Genomic DNA, 25981 nt, shown 5'->3' with positions numbered 1-25981 from the left:
CTAGTAAAACTTTGTCTCCGCAATTAAAATAAAAAAAAAAAAGGTTCAAAGCCAACCATTTACTCTTATTTTTTGATAACTTAATATCTTCCATTCAAATCCACCAAATATTAATCCTATTTTACAAAATTACAAGGTTTCAAGCACAAAATCCCCCTACAGATTATCTTCCAAGAGAAATAGGAATGTATCATCCAAATAATAACATAAACACAATAATTAAGTCGAGCTCACCTTTATTCCACTATCTTGTTTTCTCTTCTCCGCTTTGCTCTGTAAAAAAAACAAGAATGGTCATCTCAATTCGAATACAATCACTGTAAACACTTTAGAAAAGCGATCAACTTAAAGGATACAAAACTAAGAATCAATTGAAGTAAAAAGTTGCATTGTGTGACCATGTTTAGCTAACCTTACGAAAAAGTACTTTGTTTAGTTCCAAATATTGTTTGGTACTATTTTCCCATTTTTCAATAGTAAGTTACTTATTTTGCTCTAAATTCTAATTTTAATCAATTAAAGAAATATAAATTTTACACGCTCATTTAATTATAAGTAAAGTTTCTTATGAGTAAACTTTTTACACTGAGCCAAATTCCTCTTTGTCAAATCACCTGTGATGTTATAGGGTAGAGGAACAGGACGGCGAGTACGAGCTTTGGAACCATTTCCAGAAGTTCTTCATCCAATCCATAAACATCAAAGCATTCTGCCTCATCCAGTGGAACGCCAAGTCCCCAGAGAAACTGCAAACCAAAAATTTTCTCACATAAACAGTTCGTCATACGTTAATAATTATTTAATATATATATATAGGAAATCGATGTGGAATTGTATCGAACCTGGTTCATAACATCAGGATTAGCTTCAAGAGGAAGCCATCTCTTAGCAGATGTGCTATCCGCCATTTCTTCTCTCCTTTTAAAGCAGTCTCTCTTTCTGGAATATCAAACAGGAGTTTTGTTCTGTAAGGACATCTTTTGTGGCACATGCATGGGTTTTAGGAAATTTATCTTTCAATTTCAGGTGAAACCCCTCTTGTTTTAAATGTTTTCAAATTGGTCATTTATATTTGTTAAAGAATTATGGGAAAATTACCTCAAAACCTTTAAAGTTTCAATTTCAAAAATCAGGCCTTAATTATACTTTTCAATAATCAGATTTTTAATATAAAAACTTATATATACCCCTCTATTGATAATAAAGGAAGTCAATGAGTAGAGCCGAGCGGAGCCAGCTCACAAGACAAAGCTTGAAGCTTTTGGCTCGTGTAAAAATGATTTGGGCTTTTTGGCTGGAGCTAAGCTTTTGTTTAGCCAAAAAATTTAGGTTCAACTCAAGTTTTTAGCCCAGGTCTTATCGAACTAAGTAGGCTCTTTTTTTCTTTTTAATAAAAAGAGGCAGTAGGCACTACTGCCTGTATTGCAGCTGCCAAAGATTTATTATCATTATTTTTTTAATTTGCTCACTGATCGTTGACTCGATAAGCTACACAGGCTAGCTCAGGCTCGGGCCAACGCTCTAGAATAAGGTGCTATCTGAGCTAGGCTAGTTCAGACTTTTTTGAATCTTACTAGGTCACCAGAGTCAACGAGGCAAATTAACATCCCTAATTATAAGATCCACCCCATATATTAGTATATGTTTACATATATGTGTGTGTGTGTGTATATATATATATATATATATACACATATATGTATATTGTGGTTAATAGGTTACCACCCCCACTCCTATCCCTACCTCCATTATAAATAACTTCTTCGGCATTACTCGCTTTCTCTCTCTACAAATGAAAAAGAAACCCATCTCTCTCTTTGCTGCATGACTCTCTTTCTCTCTCTACAAATGGAAAGGAACTCCTCCTCTATCTATCTAAAAAGATTAGATCTGTTAGTCTTTTGTCGTAATTAAGTCTATTTACACATGTATTTGAGCAATCCTAAAGGTGTTGAAATGGTTGTCGATTGATATGTATATATATATATATTGTGGTTAATAGGTTACCACCCCCACTCCTATCCCTACCTCCATTATAAATAACTTCTTCGGCATTACTCGCTTTCTCTCTCTACAAATGAAAAAGAAACCCATCTCTCTCTTTGCTGCATGACTCTCTTTCTCTCTCTACAAATGGAAAGGAACTCCTCCTCTATCTATCGAAAAAGATTAGATCTGTTAGTCTTTTGTCGTAATTAAGTCTGTTTATACATGTATTTGAGCAATCCTAAAGGTGTTGAAATGGTTGTCGATTGATATGCTTGTAGAGGAGCAATACAGTGGCCATTTGGCATTGGCGATTGCCTGCGTAAGGTAGGAGGAGGTGGCAATGGAAGGGGATGGATAGAAGGGAAATGGGTATTGGAGACGATATAACAAGAAAGATAGATGAAAGAGGGTTTGTAAGTGTTAGTGCTAGTGGTGTTTGAGGTAAGCGTATTATTTATGGTTTTGGATTTGAGCTGAAGGTGATAGTGGTGATGCATTGAGAGTGATGGTTGTCGTGACTAGTGGGGTTTGTCTGCGAAGTATGCTAATTTGTTTGTGGTGACCCTCTATGATCAAATATGTGTTTATTGTAACTGGTTGTGATCAATTCTAGATTGATTAAAACTTGATTGCATACTGTCATAGTTAAGATTGACTGGTTATAGACAAACATGCTAAAGATAAATTTGATCACAATTAGTTATAGATAACAAAAATTAGTGACTTAGATAGACACAAATTAAACGGTTACAGACAATCACACTGAAAATAAATTCAATCACAGTTAGTCAAAGATAACACAAGTTAACGACTTAGAGACATACATCCACAAATTAGACGATGACAAACAGTATACAGAAGACAAATTTGGTCATAATTAATTGTATATAGCACAAGTATGTTAAAAAAATTTGATCGCATATAACACAATTAGTCACAAATCGGGGGTGATTCCGTGGGGTGGGTGATGAGAATTGAAGTTATTTGCTCCGATAAGTACTCTGTAGATTACACCAGGGGATGTTTTTCCATTTCTAAATTTAAAAAATAGTTTTGAATTACACTAACACCGCTCAGTCACCTCCGAAAAAGATTACCAGTCGTTGGTAATGCTCAGTCGATGTTCTCCAACAACCATTATATTTCTTTTTCTATCTCTAAGCCGATAATGCTCAGTCACCATTGAGTGGCTATTAGTTTGCTGCTGAACAAGTCATTGTCAGAGTGAGGATGGGTGGATTAATTTAATGGGAAAAAATCATATATACATACAAGCAAAAAACAAATTCATTTTTTACTGTAATATAATATTATGCCCTTGTTTGATCCCCATTCTTTGGAGAAAATGAATACTTCTATAATGTATTGACATAATTTCAACCACACATTCTTCAATAAAATAATATTACTCGCAAATTTAAAAATTTTCTTTATTTTTTAATCACACATTTCACATCAATACACTATTCAAAAATTCATTTTTCCCCTCAAAATGGGGCTCAAACAAGGGCTATATATTTATTTCACTACGCATACACATAAAAAAAAAAGGAAATACTGACTATAAGACCTTTCCTATTTTGAGGCGTAACTGAACACGCTTAGCCAAGAATCAAGAACAGCAATCAATAAGTTATTACTTCATAGGTGGATTTTCAAAATGAGTGAGACAATGTAATAGCAGTAGATTCTTCTTTCAAAAATCACCATCACGATGAAGAGAGCTTTCTTCACGTCACATTTAGCGAATTGTTAAAATTAAATAAATGCCATCTTCGATTATCAGGGTTCTTGTAGGATTTATCTTTCCTAAAAATTTCGACTACTGGGGTATTTAATAGATTTTCTATATTTATTGATAATTTGTGTATTGTATATTTAGTTGTAGGTGATTAGCTTGTAATCCTTGAATCCGATCGGTACGTGGTAATTCATTTTATCATTCTTACACCAAGATACATTGAGTAATATATTAGACCGTGTGTTAAAATTATTTCTATACTTAATAGGTTATTGTGTAAAACACATGAGGAATAATTTGGTTATTGTTTTCAAAATTTTGAAAAGTCCTATAATATCGATTTGGATTCTAAATAATATCACATGATGTTATGTATCGTATGAAGTGTGTATATTTATCATTGATCAATATTATAAATGCCTTCCCCCGATCATATCAGCTTGTCTTGAAACCTATATTATTGTGTAGATGTAGATATGGAGTTGGTGAACGTGGTATGGATGAGGTTTTCAAAGAACAAGAGTATCGCACAAAGAACATTCACAAGACTTGTGTCAAAACTAGAAAAAAATGTTGAGAACTAACGCAAAGAGCTCATTGAAACTCAATGTTAGATTTGAATAATTAAAAGTACCTTTAGATAGTTCATTTATTTGATTGATATTTTGCGACTTTCGATTTATGTAATACACGAAATGAATTGTTGTTCAACTTGGCATACGAAAAGAAAACAATTACTTTGAATTTATAATGATTTTGTACTTATACAGTAATGGTACACAATTACATTGATTTATTACAAATGACATGAGATCGCATGTAGTTCTTAACATGAAATTCATGATTTCAGGTTGTCTACATCAAATGAATTCTTGTATCAAATGTCGATGATAACTCACATGTTGAAGCTTTGAAGTTGATTACATACACGTGCAATCAATTTCAGGTGGATGGAGTTTTGTGTAAACACGGATTATTTGTAATCGACGACAAGGGTGAACAAGCATAAAATTTTTGTTCCCAATACGCATGAAGGATATTTACCTAGGTAGTTAATCTGGTTCTGTTGTACTACTTGGAGATCGTACCTAATGGAAAGTAGATAATTGTCGATGTCATGGTGAGATATTACCTCCTAGATCAAAGATGCAAATTGTAAAATGCATAGAAAGTTGGGAAGAGAAGAGAATGAGCATAGCCAAATTCTAGAGAAGTGGAAAGGAAGTTAATTGTATCTTAGTTTGGGACACCATATATTATATTCTATGCTTACCATTGAGTCAATAGTTTTTATTCTCAAGATATAAAATGAAATAATTTGTTTCATTCTCCTCTTTTCATGCTCTCTCTCCTTCATACCTTTGTATGGTTACTTGCATACTAAAGAGAATGGAGTTGATAATATAAATAATGAAAACCTTGAATAAGAAGGTAAGAAAACATATCGCAACCAACTCCGAGAAGCTTCTCCGGAGTCGAGACCAAAGTTCGTAGATGCTTTAAAACTCAACTTCAAAACTGTTAAGAGTATTTGTATACCACACCATGTATGTCAGAAACACTCATTCTCAACTCTATGTCTTTGCTTGAGTTAAGGTTTACAGAATGTTTAATATTTTCTATATCGAACGTATCGGTTTCATTACTTTAACATTTTAAAGCATTATTTACTCGATGTCAATGATCAATGCACTTGAACACAAATTAGATCTACAAATTTTCTTCTTTATCTTTACCTCCCCCATGGAAGTATGTTAATCATCACAACTTTAATTGTTTATATGAATTGTTAAGCCATCACCAGTAGTTAGAAATTCAAATTAAAAGAATACTAGTGGCAAACAGGGTTGGTGCCCAACACAGATAACTGCTACTTTTGTTTGTTAACTTATAATTGAATTCCAAAAATCTTGTATTTCAATATTATAGCTAGAATTGCCTTTCGTCAGCTTCCCAACCAACATCAGCACGAGAAGAAATCAAAAGAATTAACCCTTGAGTAAGGAATTGAGATATGATTTTGTGGAGGTCTTGGAGAGTATTGAAGAGTTTTTGGTTTTGATTTTCGAAAATTCTTTGTTCAGCGGTACAATGGTAAAGTTGAAGAATGGAATTTACTAGGACGTAATTTGTGGGTGGGTTATACGACGTGTTTGGTGGAATAATTTCAGTTATTACTATCTTAAATATGGGATAGAGTATACTTTCCATTTTTCAGATATACTACATATATTGCAGTAATGTAAAAAGGGAATTTTTAGTAAATTGTAGGTATCTGGTGACATTTCCTCTAATTTAGCCCCTGTTTGTTTATCATTTTTGAAAGAATAAGAATGAAAAATATAATCGTTATGGGCCTCACACGAGAGATAGAAATTCAAATTTGGTGATTTGATGTGATGGATAACGATTATATTTTTCATTTTAATGAAGAAAGAATGAAACCAGACAGGGGTTTAATTTTAGTGCTATTGTTTCTGGGTTGCTCAGGGAAGTTTCGGCCCAGATAATTTTGGCTGATTTGGGCCTTCCTTAAACAAGGCCCGACCCGGACCGTCCGCTAGATGCAATGAACCTTATCCCATTCAGTCCCCATCCACTGGGGTTCGAAGGATTAGGTTTTGCTTCATCTTCTCATTCGTGGTTCGTCTGCCGCATTTTCTCACAGTAAAAAATGTCCCTCTCTCTAGGATCTATTTTTCATGGATTCCCAGTGACTAGAGATTTTTCTTGATTCCTCATTGTCTTCACTTAACTGTGTCTATCTATCTATCTATCTATCTGTTTAATTATCGAAAATTTGATAAATGGCCACTATAAACCCATTTGATCTTTTGGGTGATGATGACACGGAGGATCCAAGTCTGCTCATTTCTGCTATGCAGCAGAAAGCTCCGGCTCCGGCTCCGGCCAAGAAGGCTCCAGTTCAGGCTCAGCAGGCGGCTAAGCCTGAAGCTAGGCTTCCAGCTAAGCCTCTACCACCTGCTCAGGCTGGTAAAATAATTATTACTACACTTGACCTTTTCACTTTCACCTTCATTTATGTTGTTTTTGCTTTTGGATTAATTGAGTGAACGTTCTAAAATTTTCAATTGGTTTTTATGGATGTTGGTTTGTGCAACTCAATTAATTTGATGGGACTTCGAAACGATATTTGAATCTCATGTTATTTCACATGCACTTGTGCTCTCATAGTGTAAATTTTTATATTTTATGTTTCCTTGCTAAGGACACTGAAAATGAAAGAAAGGTAGGAATGTCTCTTTAGAAAAATGTATTTTTGCATTATCTCTTCGAAGTTTATGGAAAATGTGAGTGGAATGGATTAAATATATTAATATTTAAATGGTTTGAAATTTGTAAAACGATCTTTTGCATTCCCCAAGATATGAACACTTGTTACAATAACTTTCACGATTGTACCTCTCTTATCATCAATAAAAGTACAGTCTATTTGCTCAAATTTAGTGTTCCAGTTGTAGTATATTCAGGTGTAAGAATAATGCTTTCTATTGATGCAGTACTTTGTCCTTGGCCTGCTTGTATAATAATCATTTCTTTCTTTCTATTGTTGTTGTCTTTAGTTTTTGCTCCAGTTACGAGTTCTTGTGGAAACTGCACGATTTAGGATTCCCACCTGCTGAATCATGTCTGATGTATATTGCATGTTTTTGATCTCTCATAGATAGTTTTACTGTGGAATGTTATTGTCATCGCTATTCATGCTTCCATTTTGAATTTCACTATTAGCAGAAATAGGACTGGACAGTGCCCATTATCTCCATTTTACATTTACTCGTTTTAACCATTTATTTCGCAAAGGCTATATCATCTGTTCTTCCATTCTGTGTCTGACTGGAGATATTCTGGTGTTTATTGGTTTTCTAGTTTAACACTCACTACGTGTCTATCCATCTTGAGCAGTGAGGGAGGCAAAGAATGAAGGTGGTCAGCGTGGAAGAGGTCGTGGTGCGGGACGCGGGGGTGGTCGTGGCCGTGGATATAATCGAGATTCTGCTGACAATGAAAATAAATTTGGAAACAACAATGGGTTTGCTGGTCAGTACAGGGTTTCAGAAGATGGAGATGCTGGAAATCCATCTGAAAGGCGACCACACGGTGGACCTCCAAGAGGTGGGGATTTCCGTGGTGGTCGTCGTGGTGGTTTCAGTAATGGGGAGACTCCTGATGGTGAACGTCCTCGAAGGGCATTTGATCGCCGCAGCGGAACTGGGCGCGGGTGAGAGATTTATAGAGTTTTTACTCCTTACTATCAATTTTATTTATTTGTAATTTCAGAATAAATTTTTTTAAGAGTTTACAATTTTGCCTTTTTTTCCTACTTCTCCGGGTATGAATTGTGCAGAACCTTATAATGTTGTATTTCAAAATTTCATGTTGTTGTCTTGTCATCTTGTTATTCACTATTTCTGTTGCAGAAACGAGTTTAAACGTGAGGGATCTGGTCGTGGAAATTGGGGGGCACCCACTGATGAGATTGCCCAGTAAGTACTTGAATCTCAAAGTTTAGCTATTATTATGCCCCTATTTGAGACCCTTTTTGAGAAAAATGGATTTTGTAATCGTGATTTTGGAGGTGTAATTAAAAAGTAAGGAAACGTTTTAGGTTTATGTGCAAAATTATTCTATGGGAGGATGTGTGGTTGATGATGAGCTTTGGAAAAAATGAGTTTTGATTAAAACACAAAAAAAAAAAAAAGAAAAAAAAAAAAAAAAAAAAAAAAAAAAAAAAGAAAAAAAAAAGAAAAAGGGAAAGGAGCTCAAACAGGTGCTATATGTGAATGGGATTTACATAGTATGAGTACCATTCTTAAGTAAATGTTCTATGTTGTTACTTAATGCAGGGAAACTGAAGAACCTGTTACTGAAGGAGAAAAGAACATTGATGCTGAGAAGGAACCTGAACAAGATGTCACTGATGCTAACAAGGATTCTTCTGCAAATGAACAAGAAGAGAAGGAGCCTGAGGAAAAGGTGACATTCCTGACTGTATACTCAAAGGGTGGAAAACACTGATAACTAGTTTCTTCAACTGCATTCATTATATTAGTTTCATGTACTGACATTAAGAGATCAACTTCTATCAATTTCCAATGACTTAGTAGTAACTAAATAGTCTTCGCCTATAGCAGCCATCACATTATTTTTGCTTTGCTGACATTCAGTTGGAGACTGTCTTTTGTGAATTATGGTAGAATCTTGTTGGGAGACAAGGAAAGCAAGGCGGAAAACATTAGATGCACATGTGAGTTATGCACACAGGTTGTTGGAACTTTGAATCATCCCTTGAAAATTAGTCGAGGCTCAATTTAGTGAATACCAACAAGAGTCTACCATAATTCATAGAAATGTAATCAATGACACAATTGAAAAACTCACTATACCTACAATATTAGGCATGAACGATCAGAACCTTATTGAATTGGATGGCTTATGCCGGTACATAAGTTAGAACTTAGTCCATTGAAGGAGGCTTGTATATAGCTGGAGTTGATGATCTACTGCACATGGTCTTTTATATAAATAACAAAGGAAGATTCTCTAGAGTGTGGTGCTACTCAAGCATTATACCATAAAACGAGAGTGACTGAATCATATATTTACTTGATCTCTCTCTTGAACTTTGTTAAAACGCGGAAGAAGTTTATGTGTAGGGAGCAAATTAACGTTAGGAAATGATGATTATAAAAGCGCTACAAGTCTTTTGTACTTTGTTTCTCATATTGTGCATGCTATTATTTAGTCTGTCTGGCAACTAGGAAAATAGCAATGGTATATCCACTTTGTTCTGAAGGGGCTACTCATTGTTTGTATACGAGTCTTCTATGATTTGTATGCGAAGGGGTCAAATGACCATGATAAGCTAACTGATGGATGACAATATTTGTGGTCCGCCACTGCAACAGGTGATGACTCTGGAGGAGTATGAGAAAGTACTGGAAGAGAAGAGAAAGGCACTGCTCGCTATTAAATCTGAGGAAAGGAAGGTCAATTTGGACAAGGAACTTGAATCCATGCACCTTCTGTCCAACAAGAAAAATGATGATGAAGTCTTTATCAAATTGGTGAGCTTATTCTTTTGATCAATGCTAAATTTAGTTTCAGTAACTTAGAATCAAGTTTATTGATTCTGCTGAAAATCTTGGCAAACTGGACAGGGTTCTGATAAAGATAAACGAAAAGAAGCTGTTGAGAAGGCCAAAAAGGTATGTTCACGTCTTGATCTACATGGTTGCACTTCCTATTACTTCCAATTTGATGAAAATTTGCTGCATAATCTGGGGATAATTTCTGAAGGAATGGTCATTGACATGCTTCAAACTCCCACCCCCATAAGAAAATAATTTACGCAGACACACAAATGTATGTCTCCAGATGCTGCTAGCAAACATTGAGCATTTATATTGGCTTCTATTGACATTGGAGTCAGTTATATTTTTTGATTCTTTTTATTTCGTATCAAGACTCTATAGGAAGATTGAACTATATAGATGCTTGAGAGATTTAGATTGCTCTTGTTGGAGTTGGTCGTTGGATCAATAGTGTGCGAGTCATGAGCAGAATTGTCTCTCATCTCTGGACTTTGTTGAATTTACATGTCATGTTCCCACCATAGGGCTTTGTTGAATTTAAAGTAAAAAATGATCAAATGCTAATATGTTTTTGCAAAAGAAAAATTCCCTTCCACGAGGTGACCAGTTGGGTTTTAATTTAAGAAGAAAGAAAAATAGTGTGCTTAGCAGCATATGTATGGGAAGGTGTTTAGAAACACTTAAAATCAAAAATACTTTTGGTTAAACTACTTTTTATCCACACATTTTGTAGGACCCACAAGTACTACTCACTTCGACACTACACATTTGTATTTGTTTATAACCCCTATTGTTTATAAACACGTTCCAGAACATATGCTTAGACTTCAGTTCAACAAATTCTTGACAGCATAGAACTTCAATTTTTAGTGTTGATGCACCTTTTGGTTCTATGGGTGAAAATTAACTTATTCCTGTAATTATCTTATTGTGTGTGTGTGTATTTAATTAATTATTTTTTACCACCAGTGAACTGCTTTTAAACCTTTAACCTTCTATATTTTCGAGCTGGGTTAAAAAATGTGATTTAAATGCAACTCTTCCACTTGTCAATTGTTTTTGTTCTCGACTTCTTGTGCAGGCTGTAAGTATAAACGAGTTTCTGAAGCTGGCTGAAGGGGAGAGCTCGTACCAATCCGGTGGCCGTGGCAGGGGCAGGGGACGTGGTAGAGGAAGCTATGGTGGAAGCAATAGGAACAACAAGCAAGCCCCAGCTATCGAAGATGTTGGACAGTTCCCTTCCTTGGGTGGAAAGTAAGGGCTTGCAACCTGCTTTCCCGAGATTGTATCTTTATGGGTCATGTCTGCTATAACAATCCATTGTCCTTCATTGAAAATCATCTGAAAAACTTTGCAGTCATTTTAAGTGTAAATTTAGATGGGTTTAAAGGGTTTTTACGGACTTTGACATTCATGAACTCTCTCTCAGTCATAGCATTAGGGATTTTTTAAATCTTTGATCAAGTTCATGGGTCAGTTTTTTAAATTTGGAGTTGGATTTGAAACAGTTTTGTTTGATTCCAAATATTGGGGTTGCTGAAAGTTTCTGTACGTGCCAGTTTTCAGTGCCTGTCGTACTTGGCATTTATCTGGTGTTGCTGTTGCATCATCTGATCATCTCTCCAACTAATAGAAATACAGGAAGATCACCAGTTAAATATATTCCAATCACCAAGCCATCGGATCTGCACAAGTTTTATCTTCTACAGTAGTTTATGTTGATCGTTAGGAAGTATATATGATTTTCCTCTGCATTGAGCTTCAAAATTTTGGCCTACTGGCATCTTTTTTTACTGCAGTTAGAATGAAAACTGCAAATTATCCCGTTTGAGTCACATTATTGTAAAAATGAGAATGAAAAATATAGTCGTTATGGTTTTACAAGAGATAAAAAGTCAAATTTAATGACTTGATGTGATGTATAACAGTCATATTTTTCATTCTAATGAGTAAATAATGGAGCTCAAACAGGGCCTAAAATAGAACCCTTTCTTGAAATCATTGAATTCTCAAGGATCGGATTCTTGTATTTCTTTGAACAAACAATTTTCTAGGAGCTCTCATCTGAGCATTTATTAAAAAAAGTTCGATTAGACAAATTTTGACTCTGCCACACTTTATGCCTTTCTACATTTAGGTCGTCTAGACTCGTAAAAATTTGAAATTTGATCTTATTCCTTGTCTTATTTAGATCGCTATTTCCAAGTCTAGTGCAGGTAGACCTAGGAGTTAAGTGAGTATCCAAGATCATTAATTACATTGTATGTATGTTGTAAATGGTACGATTCTGATTCTAATAACTATTGACTCGAACTTGAATAGTCAGTTCCATTTACATTTAACGTATAGAATTTAAAAAATAAAAATTGTGAGATGGCAATACATATGATCTTTCTAACATTTAGCAAAAATAGAAAAATAAAATAAACTATCAACTACCCAAATATGCTGCCAAATCGTATTGAACATCAAGGAGAGAGTAACCAAAAATTAGAAATCAACGAAGTATTTTATATAAATGCTAAAACAAAGAAAACAGCATAATAATCAACATTTTCGATTTTTCTTTACATCCCATCGTTTCCTTTGCACCCTATTGGGTCATTGGGTTAGGAAGTATTGTAAAAATAAATATTTATTAAAACATGGCAAAATTGGTTCTAAGGTTAGGTACCCATGATTTCGATTCAAGAATCAAGAAATGTCCAAAATTCAATGGTTCTTGATACTAGGTTCTATTCTTTTTTTGTTTAGAGTCGGTGCTGAACCTCTGATGTCGATTAGCAGGGGCGGATTATCCTCATCCTGTTGATCAAATGGTGGAATAAAGGAAACGATAGGTGGTTGTAATTGGAGGAGCCAACTTTGGGAAACATAGGTTGCACATTAGAGAAAAATAGGAAACCCGTTTGGCCCTCACTATTTTTTGGAGAATATGTATTTAAAAAGAAGGAAATTTTTTTAAATTTACTTGTAATATTATTTTATTAAGTGCTACATAAGGCCTACGATGGAGTATAAGGTCCAAAGTTTCCTAAAGGCACAGTATATATTCTTCAAAGGTTTTAAAATTTATTAAGAAATAATGAAATTAGGAAACTTTAGCACGAAATACGAACAGTAGCATTTTACAAAATTTCCAAGCAAGAATGGAATTGGGACCCTTTCTCTTTCCTATTCTTTTGTTAGAATAAAACCAGTAAATATCTGAAAAATTTGGAGTCGTGACTGCAGTTATCCCAATATTTTATGATAGCACCATTATCCAAATGAAGAAGGTTGAGGCAAATAGACTAAATTGGATAAAATTTAAAAAGAAATTCTAAGTCAGCTGACGTATCCCTTTACCTTAAAAGAGTGGATGTGGGGGTTACTATTCATTTATGAGTATCTCGTTTTCACACCTCTGGTTCACAATTGGTTTCTTACTGTTCATCTCATAAATATCACTACTTTTTTTTTCCTACTTACTATAAGAGGCAATATGTCAATTACTGTTCATTCATGACGTATTTTGAGTTTTCTTATTTTACCCTTCAATATCCCATACTAAATTAATCCACATCTTTTCAACTGAGTATTAAAAATATTCAACATTGTTGTGCTGTTGTTTTGCCTAATTTGAATTTTTACGTTCAAAACAAAATAGTTGACGTCATACCACAAAATAATTTTTTTAAGAATTTACCTTAAAAGAGTGGATGTGGGAGTTACTATTCATTTATGAGTACCTTATTTTCACACCTATCTGGTTCCCAATTGGTTTCTTATTGTTCATCTCATAAATATCACTACTCTTTTTTTTTTTCTTTTTTTTTTCCTACTTACTATAAAAGAGGCAATATGCCAATTACCGTTTATTTAGGACGTATTTTGAATTTTACTATTTTAACCTTCAATATCCCATACTAAATTAATCCACATTTTTTCGACTGAGTAATAAAAATATTCAACATTGTGGTGCTGCTTTTTTTGCTTGATTTGAATTTTTACTTCCAAAACAAAATAGTTGACGTCATATCATATAATATTTTTTTTTTAGAAAATGATGTAAATTATATTGAGAAAATTGTCGTGAAAAAATAACAAAGACGAGTTATACGCATTTTTTAACACACACATTTGATGTACGTTCAGCTATTTTCGATATTCATTTAAATAATTCGATATGTCTATGATATAGTTTTTGAAATGAGTTTCGAAAGAATATAGAAGATTTATGCATTCAACTACCATACAATCGTTGACATATACTACAATAAAAGAGTGAATGTGGCGAGCACTATTCATTCAGGGCGTATTTTGTTTCCTATTTTACCCTTGAATATCTCATAATATTTTACTTCACTCCTAAATTCACTATTAATGGTCTTCCTACCCGTGAGTGATGCTGTTATTTTGCCTGATTTAAATTTTTACATAAAAAAAAAAAAAAAATTTAGTTCACATCATACCACATAATATTTTTTTAATAAAATGATATATATCATATTGCGAAAATTGTCGCTAAAAAATAATAAATGTTAATAAAATAATTGATTTTTAAGGAAAAAAAACGAATTATACGTAATTTTTTAAGATAATTAGCACAAGACGTCCCTACCTTTCTATATTTTTGTGGAAAAAGTCCCTACTTTTCGTTTTTTGGCGGATTACACCCTTACATTTATCTTTTTTTTGCCCAAAACGTCATTCTGTCAACTCCCTGTTAAAATGCTCCGTTAAATCAAAAGGTAATTAGCACAAAAGGTCCATACCTTTCAATATTATTGTGCAAAACGTTCATACCTTTCATTTTTTGGCATAATTAGCACAAAAGGTCTCTCCCTTTTCAATGTTATTGTGCAAAACGTGTCTACATTTCATCTTTTTTATCATTTTCACCCTTACCTTTCACCTTTCATTATGCAAAAGGTCATTTTCATCAATTTTTCAATAAAATAATGATTTTACACTCCTATTGAAATAAAACAAAAAGAAAAGATGAATTACCACCTGCAATCATAGTCCTTAAATTTTTAAAAAATTACAAAGAAATCATAAATTCTCAACTACCACCACTTTCACAACCTATCAAGTTGCCAACTATAAATCCACATAATACCACCTTTCGGCCACCATGCCCATCGGACTCCACCACCGTAAATGTGGTTGTTTCGGACAGATTGGTGACATACTATGGAGAAGGATATTGGGGAGAGTGAAGCAAGGCTGGTGGTGGTGGAATCCGATAGGTGTTGTGATCGAAAGGTAGTGCTATATGGATCTATAGGTGGTGACTTGATGGAGAATTTAGGACTTATCTATAATGTTTTGCAATTATTTTTTATTTTTCTTTTATTTTCTTTTTGTTTTATTTGAATAGGAGGGTAAAATCGTCATTTTATTGAAAAAATGGATAAAAAGGACCTTTTGCGCAATAAAAGGTAAAAGGTGGGGGTGAAAATGCTAAAAATGAAAGGTAGAAACGTTTTGCACAATAACATTGAATGGTAGGGACCTTTTTTGCCAATTATGCTAAAAAATGAAAGGTAGGGACATTTTGCACAATAATATTGAAAGGTAAGGACTTTTTGTGCTAATTATAATTTTTATTTAACGGAGCATTTTAACGGGGAGTTGACAGAAAGACGTTTTGGATAAAAAAAAAAAAAGGTAAAGGTGAGGGTATAATCCGTCAAAAAATGAAAGGTAGAACCTTTTCCACAAAAACATTGAAAATTAGGGACGTTTTGTGCTAATTACCCTATTTTTTAATACATACGTTTGATATACGTTTAACTATTTTCGATATTTATTTAGATAATTCGATATGTCTATAATATAGTTCTCAAAATGAGTTTTGAGAGAATATATAAGATTTATACATTCAACTACCGTACAATTATATATATATTAAATGATGCTATGTGTCAATTTTTTAATTCATTGGGTGATTGATAACTTTTTTTTTTTCGCTTGATGATTTATTTAGTTTTTTATAAAAATCTACCATAAATTTTCTATGTTCTCATGAAACTCATTTCGAAAACTATATTATAGACACATCGAATGATTTAAATGAATATCGAAGATAGTTAATATACATCAAACGTGTGCGTTTAAAAATACGTATAACTCGTCTTTTTTCTTTAAAAAAAATCAATTATTTTATTAATATTTATTATTTTGTCGCAATAATTTTCTCCATATAATTTACATCATTTTCTTTAAAAAAAATTTATGTGCATGACGTCAATTATTTTTCTTTTTGGACATAAAAATTCCTAATAAAATTATTATCACTTTTTAATTTATATGAGCTATAAATTTTTATATTATTTTTCCTACTTTTCTCCATTTCTTTACGCAATATTTATAAAAAAAAAAATATATACTTATCTTCATTCCTTTACGTAACAAGTAATCAAATTTTTAGATTTATTGAAAGAATTAAATAGATATTTTGATACAGTAATATTACCTAAAAAATGACATAGCCCGTGCATTGCATGGGTGGAAAACTAGTACTAAAAGAAGACTCAATTTTAGTTAACGAGTTGATCTGCAGAGAGAAACTACAACGTGCCCAAATTGAAACCAAAATGAAAAGAAATGATTAATTAAAAAAAAAAAAAATTGGGGACCAAAGTGAAACAATTCTGACAAACCTTCACAAATATTTCTGTCACAATGCATTGAAAAGAATTATGTTCTTAACGAAACTGCTAAAGTAATGACAGAAGCAAATCATTGTAAAAGGAGTTTTCATCTTAAAAGGGCTAAAAGAGGAAACAATAATTTTACATTCCTTGAGAGTGCAGTAGAATAAAGACACCACTTTACTTTTTCCCTTCAGGAGGAGCAGCAGCCTGACTTTTGGTTAACGGGTTGTCCACGAATTTGCACGGTTGCAGGTCGAGCATTGTTCATGGCTGGTTGACTGGCCATCCTGAGAGAACATTGGAAGGGATGATCATCCATATCAGAAAAACAGTGCATGTTATCAAAATAAAGTGGTATACTGATCAGATTTAGAAGATCTCTATAGAAAGTTTCAGTAACTTTACGCAACCATTTTTTGTTACTTCTAAGAAAAAAATGTTATTTATTGTGAAAATAACTCCCATATTAAGAGATTTATTTCATACTAATCAAAATGGCTAGTTATTTTAGAACATATGGACTTAAAAGTAAACGTTTTAAGCTTAGCCATGTTTGATACACTACACACTGTAAAATGTCTTACCTGCTCTTAATAGCAGCAGCCATAGCCATGAAAGCCTGCTCCACATTAGTTGAATTTTTCGCACTTGTTTCCATGAAAGGAATTCCAATTTCATCTGCAAATGCCTGCTCAAACAAGGAATTTCGAAATCAATGTGGCTAGCTCATCAAAATGGGCCTGTTCCAATGAGTTTAGATTTGTCTAATTTACGTTGTTTAGAAACTTGGCACATGTTTGTTGTCCACTATTATATAATACTGAACATGACCTTTTCTTGATTCGGAAAAGAACAGGACTTCTTATTCATCTAGTCCTGTCAAGCACTATGTTAAAGAACAAACATGTTTTACATGTTTTACATGTGAGAACCTAAAATACAAGGTGCGTCGACTTACCTTGGCTATTTCTGTAGACACAACTTTCTGTGCTGTGAGATCACACTTGTTTCCAACAAGGAGCTTGTTAACATTGTCGCTGGCATATCGGTCAATTTCACTCAACCATTGCTTGACATTGTTGAAGCTCTCTTGGTCAGTCACATCATAAACTACCTGATAAAAGTGCACCAGGATAAGCCTAATCTATCTCATGGAAACTACACTTGCATGAAAAGGGGAACTGCTTACAATGATGCCATGGGCCCCACGGTAGTAGCTGCTAGTTATCGTTCTGAAACGTTCTTGCCCGGCAGTATCCCACTGCATGTACCAAAAAGCAGAAATGGAAATATCAAATCAAATCAAAGAGTAAATAGTTAAAACAGACATAAGATCAAGACAGTGGCCATGATGGTTTTGTGAAAAGCTATGAGCAAAAGAAAGTTATAGCTCAATGCCTAGAAATATAAAACACAATTTTATAATTCTCTGTTCTTTTATTCTTTTTATCAATCCAATTATCTATTAACACTCCAAAAATTTCACTCTCTTCCCCCCAAAACAACTGATTTTCCATTTTTTTTTTGGATGACTACTCCTCCATCTTAACTCCGACCATGCGCTGATCTCTCTTTAATCCCTAAAAGGGCTACCATTCAAGGGAAGACGGATTACTTCCTTATATCTCCGCCAAAGGGAAATAAACAGGATTCACATCTTGGGAAGTTGGAACCCTAGTTGAGATCAATCCATCATATACGGCCATATAATCAGGTAATTCAAATACTTACAATTTGGAGTTTAATGGTTTTTCCATCCTGTTCCACTGTGCGTATTTTCTACATCATCGAAAATGAGAAGTTATCATGACGCTTAAAATTCTGTAATTGCTAAACCACGCAAAGCAAGCAAATACCATATTAGAACTAATCACTTACAAAGTCTACCCCAATGGTACTAATGTAACTTTCAAGGTAGGAATCATCCTGAAAACAAAGATAAAATCATAGTTAGGAAATGAGTATACGTTTAATATTCAATATTAAACACGAGTGGACACCATAACAAACAAGATTTTAGCTTCATTTTCTTTCTTAATATTGTCCATTGCCCAATGCTATCCCTACCCAACATGCCAATATGGAATTTTACACAATAACCCCTCCAATAGAAACAATTTAGATCCCATTTGGTCCCCATTTTTTAACACTCATTTTTTTTATACAAATTCATTTCAACCACACATTTTATGGAACCCACATTTTTTTTATCAACTTTCAATCACACATTTCATCAATTTCTATCAAAAATTAACTAAAGATATGATTTTTAGCAAAACCAAATAGGGGCTTAATGAGTAATTCTACCAAGTAAAAACGAATAGATTAGACAGATATTATGTAGCTCAAAGGACAGATCATATCAAAGATGAATTAAGAACTTACAGCAAACCTCAGAAGAAGACATGATTTGCCTACACCAGAATCTCCAATAAGCAAAAGCTTAAAAAGGTAGTCACTGCAGATGAAACGCAAAGTGAGTGCACATTTTAATATAGGAGATGAAAAAAGAATTTATATATTTGAAAGAAATCGGAATTCTGGAGATAAAAAGTGTGAAACAAAGTAGAACAAAAGCGTCACATTCCATAATTTCATATACAACAAGATAACAACAATCTAGGGCATCATTCAATTCTGCAAAATAAGGGAAAGAGAAAAGAACAGAATCTATATCACGATTAGATATAAACCAACTCCACCACAATGAAAGTGGAAAATGAAAAAAGTGCAAACAAGTGTTACAAGGCACAAGAGTTGTAGATGCCCTAAATCCACATGTTAATTCATGTTCCCCTTTAGCATGCTGGGCCTACACTGCGACAGGACCTAAACTTTAAAAGTAAAGATATTTGGATCTTCATGTTGTGATTCTCTCATCACAAAAGGGAAGTTATATGAGGGAAAACTATTCTATTTCTTACTGAATGAAATTTACAAGAGAGTTTACAAACTCTAATAAAACAAACTCTTGAACAAAGTGGACTACCTTTTTTTCCATACTTACTGTGCAAAATATATCTTCTATTTATAAGAATTTTTTTTGCACCTACCGCACCAAATTTTCAACAAAAACTACAAAATTGATTGTCTTTACTATGTATATAATTTAGTTGAATTGATGACCAAAATCAAACAAAGCGGTTTCCTCCTTCCTGTGCATATTGAAAATGAGATATAAGAGAATTTAAATTCAAATTTTCCACTTACATGGTGGAGCCTTTTTCATTAAGAAAGTAAACAATTGCGGCTAGAAAATCAACAAATGTGACCAAAAATCAACTATTGCGGCTAGACACATCAATTCCCCCATCCATGTGCGTCTAAATCAATTGTTATTTGACAACCATCCCAACTATGTATCTGCATAGTCCTAGCTTCTCCCTTGGAACTAACTTCGTCAATATGTTCACTAGATTCTCATTTGCGTGGATAAACCAGCCCCTTTACTAGACTATATCAAAACTTTACTTCTCGTTGCTGCTACTTCTTGATTGCTCCATTCTAGAGAAAGTCCGCCTTAGAAGGGCGAGGTTCGAACAAGGAAAGGCTTGCGGTGGATACTAGGCACCCAGAGACGAGGGTCTTCACTAGTCTCAACAGTTGTTGACCTATCAACTCTAGAATCCAATGACAATGGATGCCAATGTTCTTTGTCCGAGAATGATAATTGAGTTCTTACTCAAGTCTAAAGCACTCTGACTGTCACAATATACTTTGTAATATTTCTGCTTTATCCCTACTTTTTGGAGAAATCTATTTAACCACAAGATTTCTTTACCATTACCAGCTTCCGCTGCTACAATATATTATGCTTCTGTTGCAGATAAAGCAACACTTCTGCAGTATTGAATGCCATGACACAACTCTCCCTGCAAAAATGTAGATAAAACCTGAAGTAGATTTTCTACTATCGAGATCTCCAGCCATATCTAAATTCGTATATCCTTCCATAATTAGATCAACTCCCCCTAGCATGGACATGACTTTGATAGACCCTTGAGGTTCCTTAGAATCCACCTTAGTCGAAATCACTCACTTCTCGAGAAAGGTTGCCCTGAGGTTTGGAAAGTTGATGCTCTGGGTTCTACAATCGATTTTTTGGAAAGAACAAAACTCTTCAATATAATGATCAACAAATTTTTCTTATGGAAAAAGAGTTGGTAGGGCAAAAAGATTAGATTCAATTCAGGGGAACCAAACAAAGAAAGCCAATCGAAAGTGATACTCCCTTCCAATTTTCCTTCCTAGGATTAGAGAAAACGGGATTCACCATGCTCATTGCATGAATAATATCCGACCTCGTACATAAAATTGCATATATTAAGCTTTTAACTGCCGAAGAATAAGGTATTAATGACATCTCCTCCATCTCTTTCTTAGATGAGGGGCATGAATTTTTGCTCAACTTGAAGCGGTTGGCCAGTGGAACGTAGACACGTTTGGAATTATACATGTTGAATCTCTTGATCACTCGTTCAACATTTCTTGAGATAGTCATAACCTTTTATTCTTCTTGTCTCGAATTATGTGCATTCCCAAAAACTGATGAGCTGGACCTAAGTCCTTCATGTCAAAGGACTTGGAGAGCTCCTTCATTGCTGATTTTCTTTGCATCTTGTCCAACCAATATGTCTATAAACAATTGAAGATCAACGAAGACACCATCCAGAAATCTCTAAATATAAACAAACTGATTTGCAACAATTCTTTTGTAGCATTGGCTCGCCATGAATGAGTTAAACTTTTTGTACAATGTGTTAGTACTTAATTGAGGCCATACAAGCTCCTCTTTAGCTTGCAAACAAAGTTCTCTTTTCCTGAAACTCCAAAACCTTCTGGCTATTCCATATAAAATTCTTCATGTAGATCACCATGAAAAAATGTTGTCTTCACATCCATTTGTTCAAACTCTAGATTCAATCTGGCTACTAATCTAAGGATAGCTCGAACAAAGGCTATCTTTACAACAGGTGAAAAAATTTCATCAAAATCGATTTCCTTTTCATGTAGAAATCCTTTGACTAGAAACCAGGCTTTACTTTCACCACCTTTCCACTGCCATCTTTCTTGAGCTTGACACCCATTTATTCCTTACTACCTCTTTCCCTTTGGAAGCTCAACTAACTCATATGTTTGATTCTTCCATAGTGATTCCATCTCATTTTGCATCCACTTGACTTTGTCCATATGAGATTGTACTTCCTGCAAGCTCTCTGGTTCCCCTTTATCAAAAAGCAAAAAGTACTCAAACTCTGAATACCTCATTGATGATATTCAACCTCGTTCAAGTCTTCATGCTTGTGCAGTGCTAGTTTCAAGAGTGCACCATCATCTGATTCATGTGATGGTCTTGCAGCTTCTGGTGAAGAGGATTGTGACTTCCTTAAATTAATATCCTCTACTTCATCTTGTTCTACTTCTAGCATTTACTCATGTACCTAATCATTATCTATGGTGGGCACTGAAATTGGAATTAGGAGACATTGTGGGCTTTTCAATATCTTCTAATGTCTAATTTTTATGAAACACTATGTCTCTGATTCTGATGACCTCTATCTTTAGGTCTCATAATCTATATCCAAATTCCTTATCTTCATTGCATATAAAGATGCATGGAGTGGTCATTGCATCAAACTTCTATCTTAGCTTCTTAGATACGTGTATAGGCTAAACAACCAATTACTCTCATGTGAGAATACGAGGTATTCTTACCAGATCATATTTTCTCAGGAATTTTAAAATTCAACGGTAATAAGGGTGATCTGTTGATCAGGTAGTAGGCGGTTTGAACAACTTATCCCCAAAATGACTTTAGCAACTTAGCCTATTGAGCATGCTTTAGAATTTTTTCATGATCTTCCAATTCATTATCTCTGTTACTCCGTTATGTTGTAGGGTGCATGGGACCATCTTCTCATGTCGTATGCGGTGTCTTCCATAGCAGTCATCGAAATCTCTGGAAGTGTACTTGCCTCTATTTGGTTGTTTACCAGACAACCAAATAGACAGTAATTGCAAGGAAGCTACCAATTGATATGTCCAGCCGCAATAGTTGATTTTCAATCGCAATTGTTTCCAACCGCTATTGCTCATTTTCTTAATGAAAAAGGCTCACCATACAAGTGGAAAATTTGAATTGAAATTCTCTTAAATCTCGGCCTCTATATGCACAGAAAGGACGCAACCACTTTGTTTGTCTTCGGCCATCAACTAAACTAAATTATGTATAGAGTAAAGACATCCAATTTTGCAATTTTTGTCGAAAATTTGATGCGGTGGGCAGCATAAAATTTCTTATAAAAGAAGTATTTTGCACCGAAAGTATTGAAAAAAAGGGAGTCCACTTCGTTGAGAGGTTTTTATATTTTATTATAGTTTATAAACTCTCTTGTAAATATTATTCAGTAAGAAATAGAATAATTTTCCCTCTTTGACCTTTTCTTTCATGATTAGAGAATCTCAACAAGTGGTATCAAAATCAGAAATATCAATTGGCCCCTATAGTTTCTGATACAGCTTCAATTTTGATCAAGTCGTTGTCAACTTCCTCGAGAGCTATGATCAAGCTCAAGACCTCCTTAGTTGTAAGGATTTGTACTACCCTAGAAGTCAAAAGTGTAAACCCTGAGCCTACCAATGAGACAATGGAAGAAGCTAACTAGGAAAACTATCGATCAAATTCGACAATGGATTGATCATAGTGTCTTTCACCACGTAGCATGAGAAATAGATGCAAATGCTCTTTGGAAGAATATGGAGGACATGTACCATGCCAAGACTACTCGGAATAAAGCCTTGTTGACCTAATGGCAAACTTACTATGTCTATGGTCAAAAATGTCTGTTTAATGAAAGGCCAGCAAAAAAAGGATGTCGACACGAACTAATCACGTGCTCTCGTCATAAAAAATTGGGAAAGACAACAAGGAGGCAGTCGAGGCAGGGGAAGATGTAGAAGTAAAAGTAAGTGTACATCCACATATGGAAGAAAGCCTACTTACGAGTATTATCACTGTGGCATGGAGGGCCACTTAAAGAAGAAACTGTCGAAAATTTCTATGAGAGCAGAGCCATAGCAGTTCACAGTCGAAGAATAAGGGAGAAGAGACACTATTCACTATCTCAGGAGATGTGACTATCTGCTACATCCATGAGGAGACATCTTCACGTCTCAAACAAGATACTGCAAAATTTTAGCACATCACTCCATGTAGAGACTTCAAAATATATAAACATCGCGACTGCATTATAGATAGAAAATAACATTTCCTCTGAGATAGTAGGAATTGGTGATGTTTAGATACAAACAAACATCGAGTATAAAATAACTAAAAAGGCTGTCTGACGTATGCCAAATCTTCGGCTAAATCTATTTTTCGGGATACCCTTGACAAATAGGGCAATCACAATCACTTTATCAATATCACATGGAAAATGATGAAAGGTGCCATGGTTGTTAGCCGATGATATATTTGTGGCACTTTATTTATGACTCATGTGAAAACGTGAGGCTTCTCAAATTTGTGGTACCAAAGACGGTCACATGATTGAGAACGGCCTGTCTACCTTGATAAAGAAGGAGCTTATCACAACACTTCAAAATATCAAAAGATTTATGTAATATAGCTGGCAGGTGAAACAAGCATTAGCTATCAAAGACATGGTTATTTAGCTTTTTAAGTAGGATAAAATAGTAAAAACTCTCACAAGTAAAAGCCAAAAATTTCACCATTCCTTTATCCCCCAATTCAAAGTTATCCACGGCACTGAGGTTCAAGTCTGAGCTGAAAACTCACCGCCATAAATGAAACAAAATTCACATATATGTCCATTGGAGAACAAGAAGCTAGAAACTCATTAGCTACTCATAAAAGAAAATAAAAGGTACCAGGACTTCAAATACATTAAGCCCTTGTCTGCTAAAAATCAGATTATCAGAGTTAATAAGCCGACTGGTTGAAAATTTGATAATAGTTGTGAGTTCATTGAAATGTGTGCTTAAAGTTAATAGTTAACACTGCCTTACATTTTTATCAATTAGCTAAACCAATTCTGAACAGCTACAACGTCAATACCTTCCAAACACTCCCCTTATATCTATAAAAACAGCTGATCCACCGTTACATATATAAAATATAGACAAAGGAAGGTTTATTTCCATAGATTCAGCTGAGTTCTTCCATATCGTCTGATTATCCATCCAATTTTAGGATCCGATTAGATAACTCTTTTGTAGGGATCTACAGTTCCAATTAAAAACTACCAGAAGCCAATGGGTTCCCGATCGTATCATAATTACATCGATTCAAGTAGGCCCACATCAAATCACCAAATAATAATAATAATAATAAATCAATAAAATAAATACTTTACGATAAAAATATTGGAAACGTACGAACAAATGTACACAGATCTAGTCGAATCATATCATATGACATATAAATCGAATGGATAAAACTAGGACTTACTATTCTGGATTCATGGCCGATGTGAAATTCGAGATCAACTACAAAAAGAGATTGACGAGAAGATGAACGGGTACTTCTGGCTTCCAGCGAAGGTTTAACGGAATATATGAATCGGGGAATATAGAGACATTTATGGAGAGAGTTGAATTGGAAGGATCGTGGGGTTGAGGAGTTTTGAATTTCCAAGAAAATGTCTAAAAGTGTGAAAATGGTGGCCGTGACGTGGCACAGTAAAGCAGTGCTTGCCGCGTGTCATGTGCTGTGCTCCATTTACGAACATGCCCTTGTATTTTCTTTCTTTTTAAAATTTGTCTCTACCTTTTGTCTTGTTCATTTTCTCTTCAAGAATCCTGGTACAACGCGATGCGCACTAAACGCTCTCGTTTGACCCTCTTTCTCTTTCAATTTTTTCTCTCTATTCTTACTTTTAATCACACAATTTTTCATAAAATACTATTACACTAAAATCGAGAAAAATTTCTTTTCAACTGTACATTCTTCAACAAAACACTATTTCAAATATTCAAATTTGAAAGAAAGGGTGCCAAACAGACGCTCGGTACAAAAAGTTTCATCATTTGTAATGACCAAAGCTTTTCATATTATTTTAAATTAAATGTGAAAATAAATTAATTTAATACGCTCATCTTTTGTATACTCACTAAAGTAAAAATATTTTACACCACAACATGATTGGGGGCAAGTTTATGTTAAGAATAAACCCTTTGGAGCAAATAATGAGAAACTTGATTTTGTTGTAAATTTCAATTGATATTTAAAGCTCGTAGGCCTGGGCGTGGTTTGGTTTGGGTTGGTTTTGACCTAAACCCAAAACCAAACCAAAGTAGTCGGTTTGAATGAAATTAAAACCAAAACCAACCCACTCTAATTCTTAAACCGAACCAACCCAAACCACTTCGGTTCGGTTTGGTTTAGTTTGATTTCTCGGTTTTAACTTTTAAATAACATTGCATTGTAACTTATAAAGAACAAGCAAACATTGATGTTACTCTTACACATTGTT

The 25981-nt window shown here is 34.3% G+C and overlaps 3 protein-coding genes across 3 annotated transcripts in view; 1 reads left to right on the top strand and 2 right to left on the bottom strand.

Moving 5' to 3' along the window:
• Window positions 1–962, bottom strand: part of LOC111382954 (ubiquitin carboxyl-terminal hydrolase 3-like) — a 9556-nt gene extending 8594 nt beyond the window's left edge. The window contains exons 1-3 of the mRNA XM_023007001.1: window positions 843–962; window positions 615–746; window positions 235–273 (exon numbers count right to left, since the gene is read on the bottom strand). Coding sequence (XP_022862769.1) covers window positions 235–273; window positions 615–746; window positions 843–908 — 237 coding nt within the window. The 5' untranslated portion in view covers window positions 909–962. The remainder of the gene's footprint in view (window positions 1–234; window positions 274–614; window positions 747–842) is intronic.
• Window positions 963–6314: 5352 nt separating this feature from the next.
• LOC111382953 (RGG repeats nuclear RNA binding protein A-like) lies at window positions 6315–11413 on the top strand. The gene is made up of 7 exons (XM_023007000.1): window positions 6315–6724; window positions 7655–7970; window positions 8170–8235; window positions 8596–8725; window positions 9658–9816; window positions 9910–9957; window positions 10925–11413. The coding sequence occupies exons 1-7, from the start codon at window positions 6538–6540 to the stop codon at window positions 11099–11101; spliced, it is 1083 nt and encodes a 360-aa protein (XP_022862768.1). The 5' UTR covers window positions 6315–6537; the 3' UTR covers window positions 11102–11413.
• Window positions 11414–16474: 5061 nt separating this feature from the next.
• LOC111382952 (GTP-binding protein YPTM2) lies at window positions 16475–25141 on the bottom strand. The gene is made up of 8 exons (XM_023006999.1): window positions 24958–25141; window positions 18873–18945; window positions 18366–18413; window positions 18219–18266; window positions 17677–17748; window positions 17446–17601; window positions 17072–17175; window positions 16475–16774 (listed from the first exon to the last, which is right to left on the bottom strand). The coding sequence occupies exons 1-8, from the start codon at window positions 24969–24971 to the stop codon at window positions 16678–16680; spliced, it is 612 nt and encodes a 203-aa protein (XP_022862767.1). The 5' UTR covers window positions 24972–25141; the 3' UTR covers window positions 16475–16677.
• Between the last annotated feature and the right edge of the window lie 840 nt (window positions 25142–25981).

Source organism: Olea europaea, unplaced genomic scaffold, assembly GCF_002742605.1.
Source record: "Olea europaea var. sylvestris unplaced genomic scaffold, O_europaea_v1 scaffold2591, whole genome shotgun sequence".
Taxonomy (NCBI): Eukaryota; Viridiplantae; Streptophyta; class Magnoliopsida; order Lamiales; family Oleaceae; genus Olea; species Olea europaea.
This window is presented reverse-complemented; position numbering and strand designations above follow the sequence as displayed.

Coding starts and splice junctions, on each gene's coding strand:
- LOC111382953 (XM_023007000.1), top strand. CDS start 6,538: ATGGCCACTATAAACCCATTTGATCTTTTGGGTGATGATGACACGGAG. Junction 8,236..8,595: donor CCCACTGATGAGATTGCCCA/GTAAGTACTTGA, acceptor TACTTAATGCAG/GGAAACTGAAGAACCTGTTA. Junction 9,817..9,909: donor ATGAAGTCTTTATCAAATTG/GTGAGCTTATTC, acceptor CAAACTGGACAG/GGTTCTGATAAAGATAAACG.
- LOC111382952 (XM_023006999.1), bottom strand. Junction 18,267..18,365: donor GTACCATTGGGGTAGACTTT/GTAAGTGATTAG, acceptor TCGATGATGTAG/AAAATACGCACAGTGGAACA. Junction 16,775..17,071: donor GCTGCTGCTATTAAGAGCAG/GTAAGACATTTT, acceptor ATGTTCTCTCAG/GATGGCCAGTCAACCAGCCA.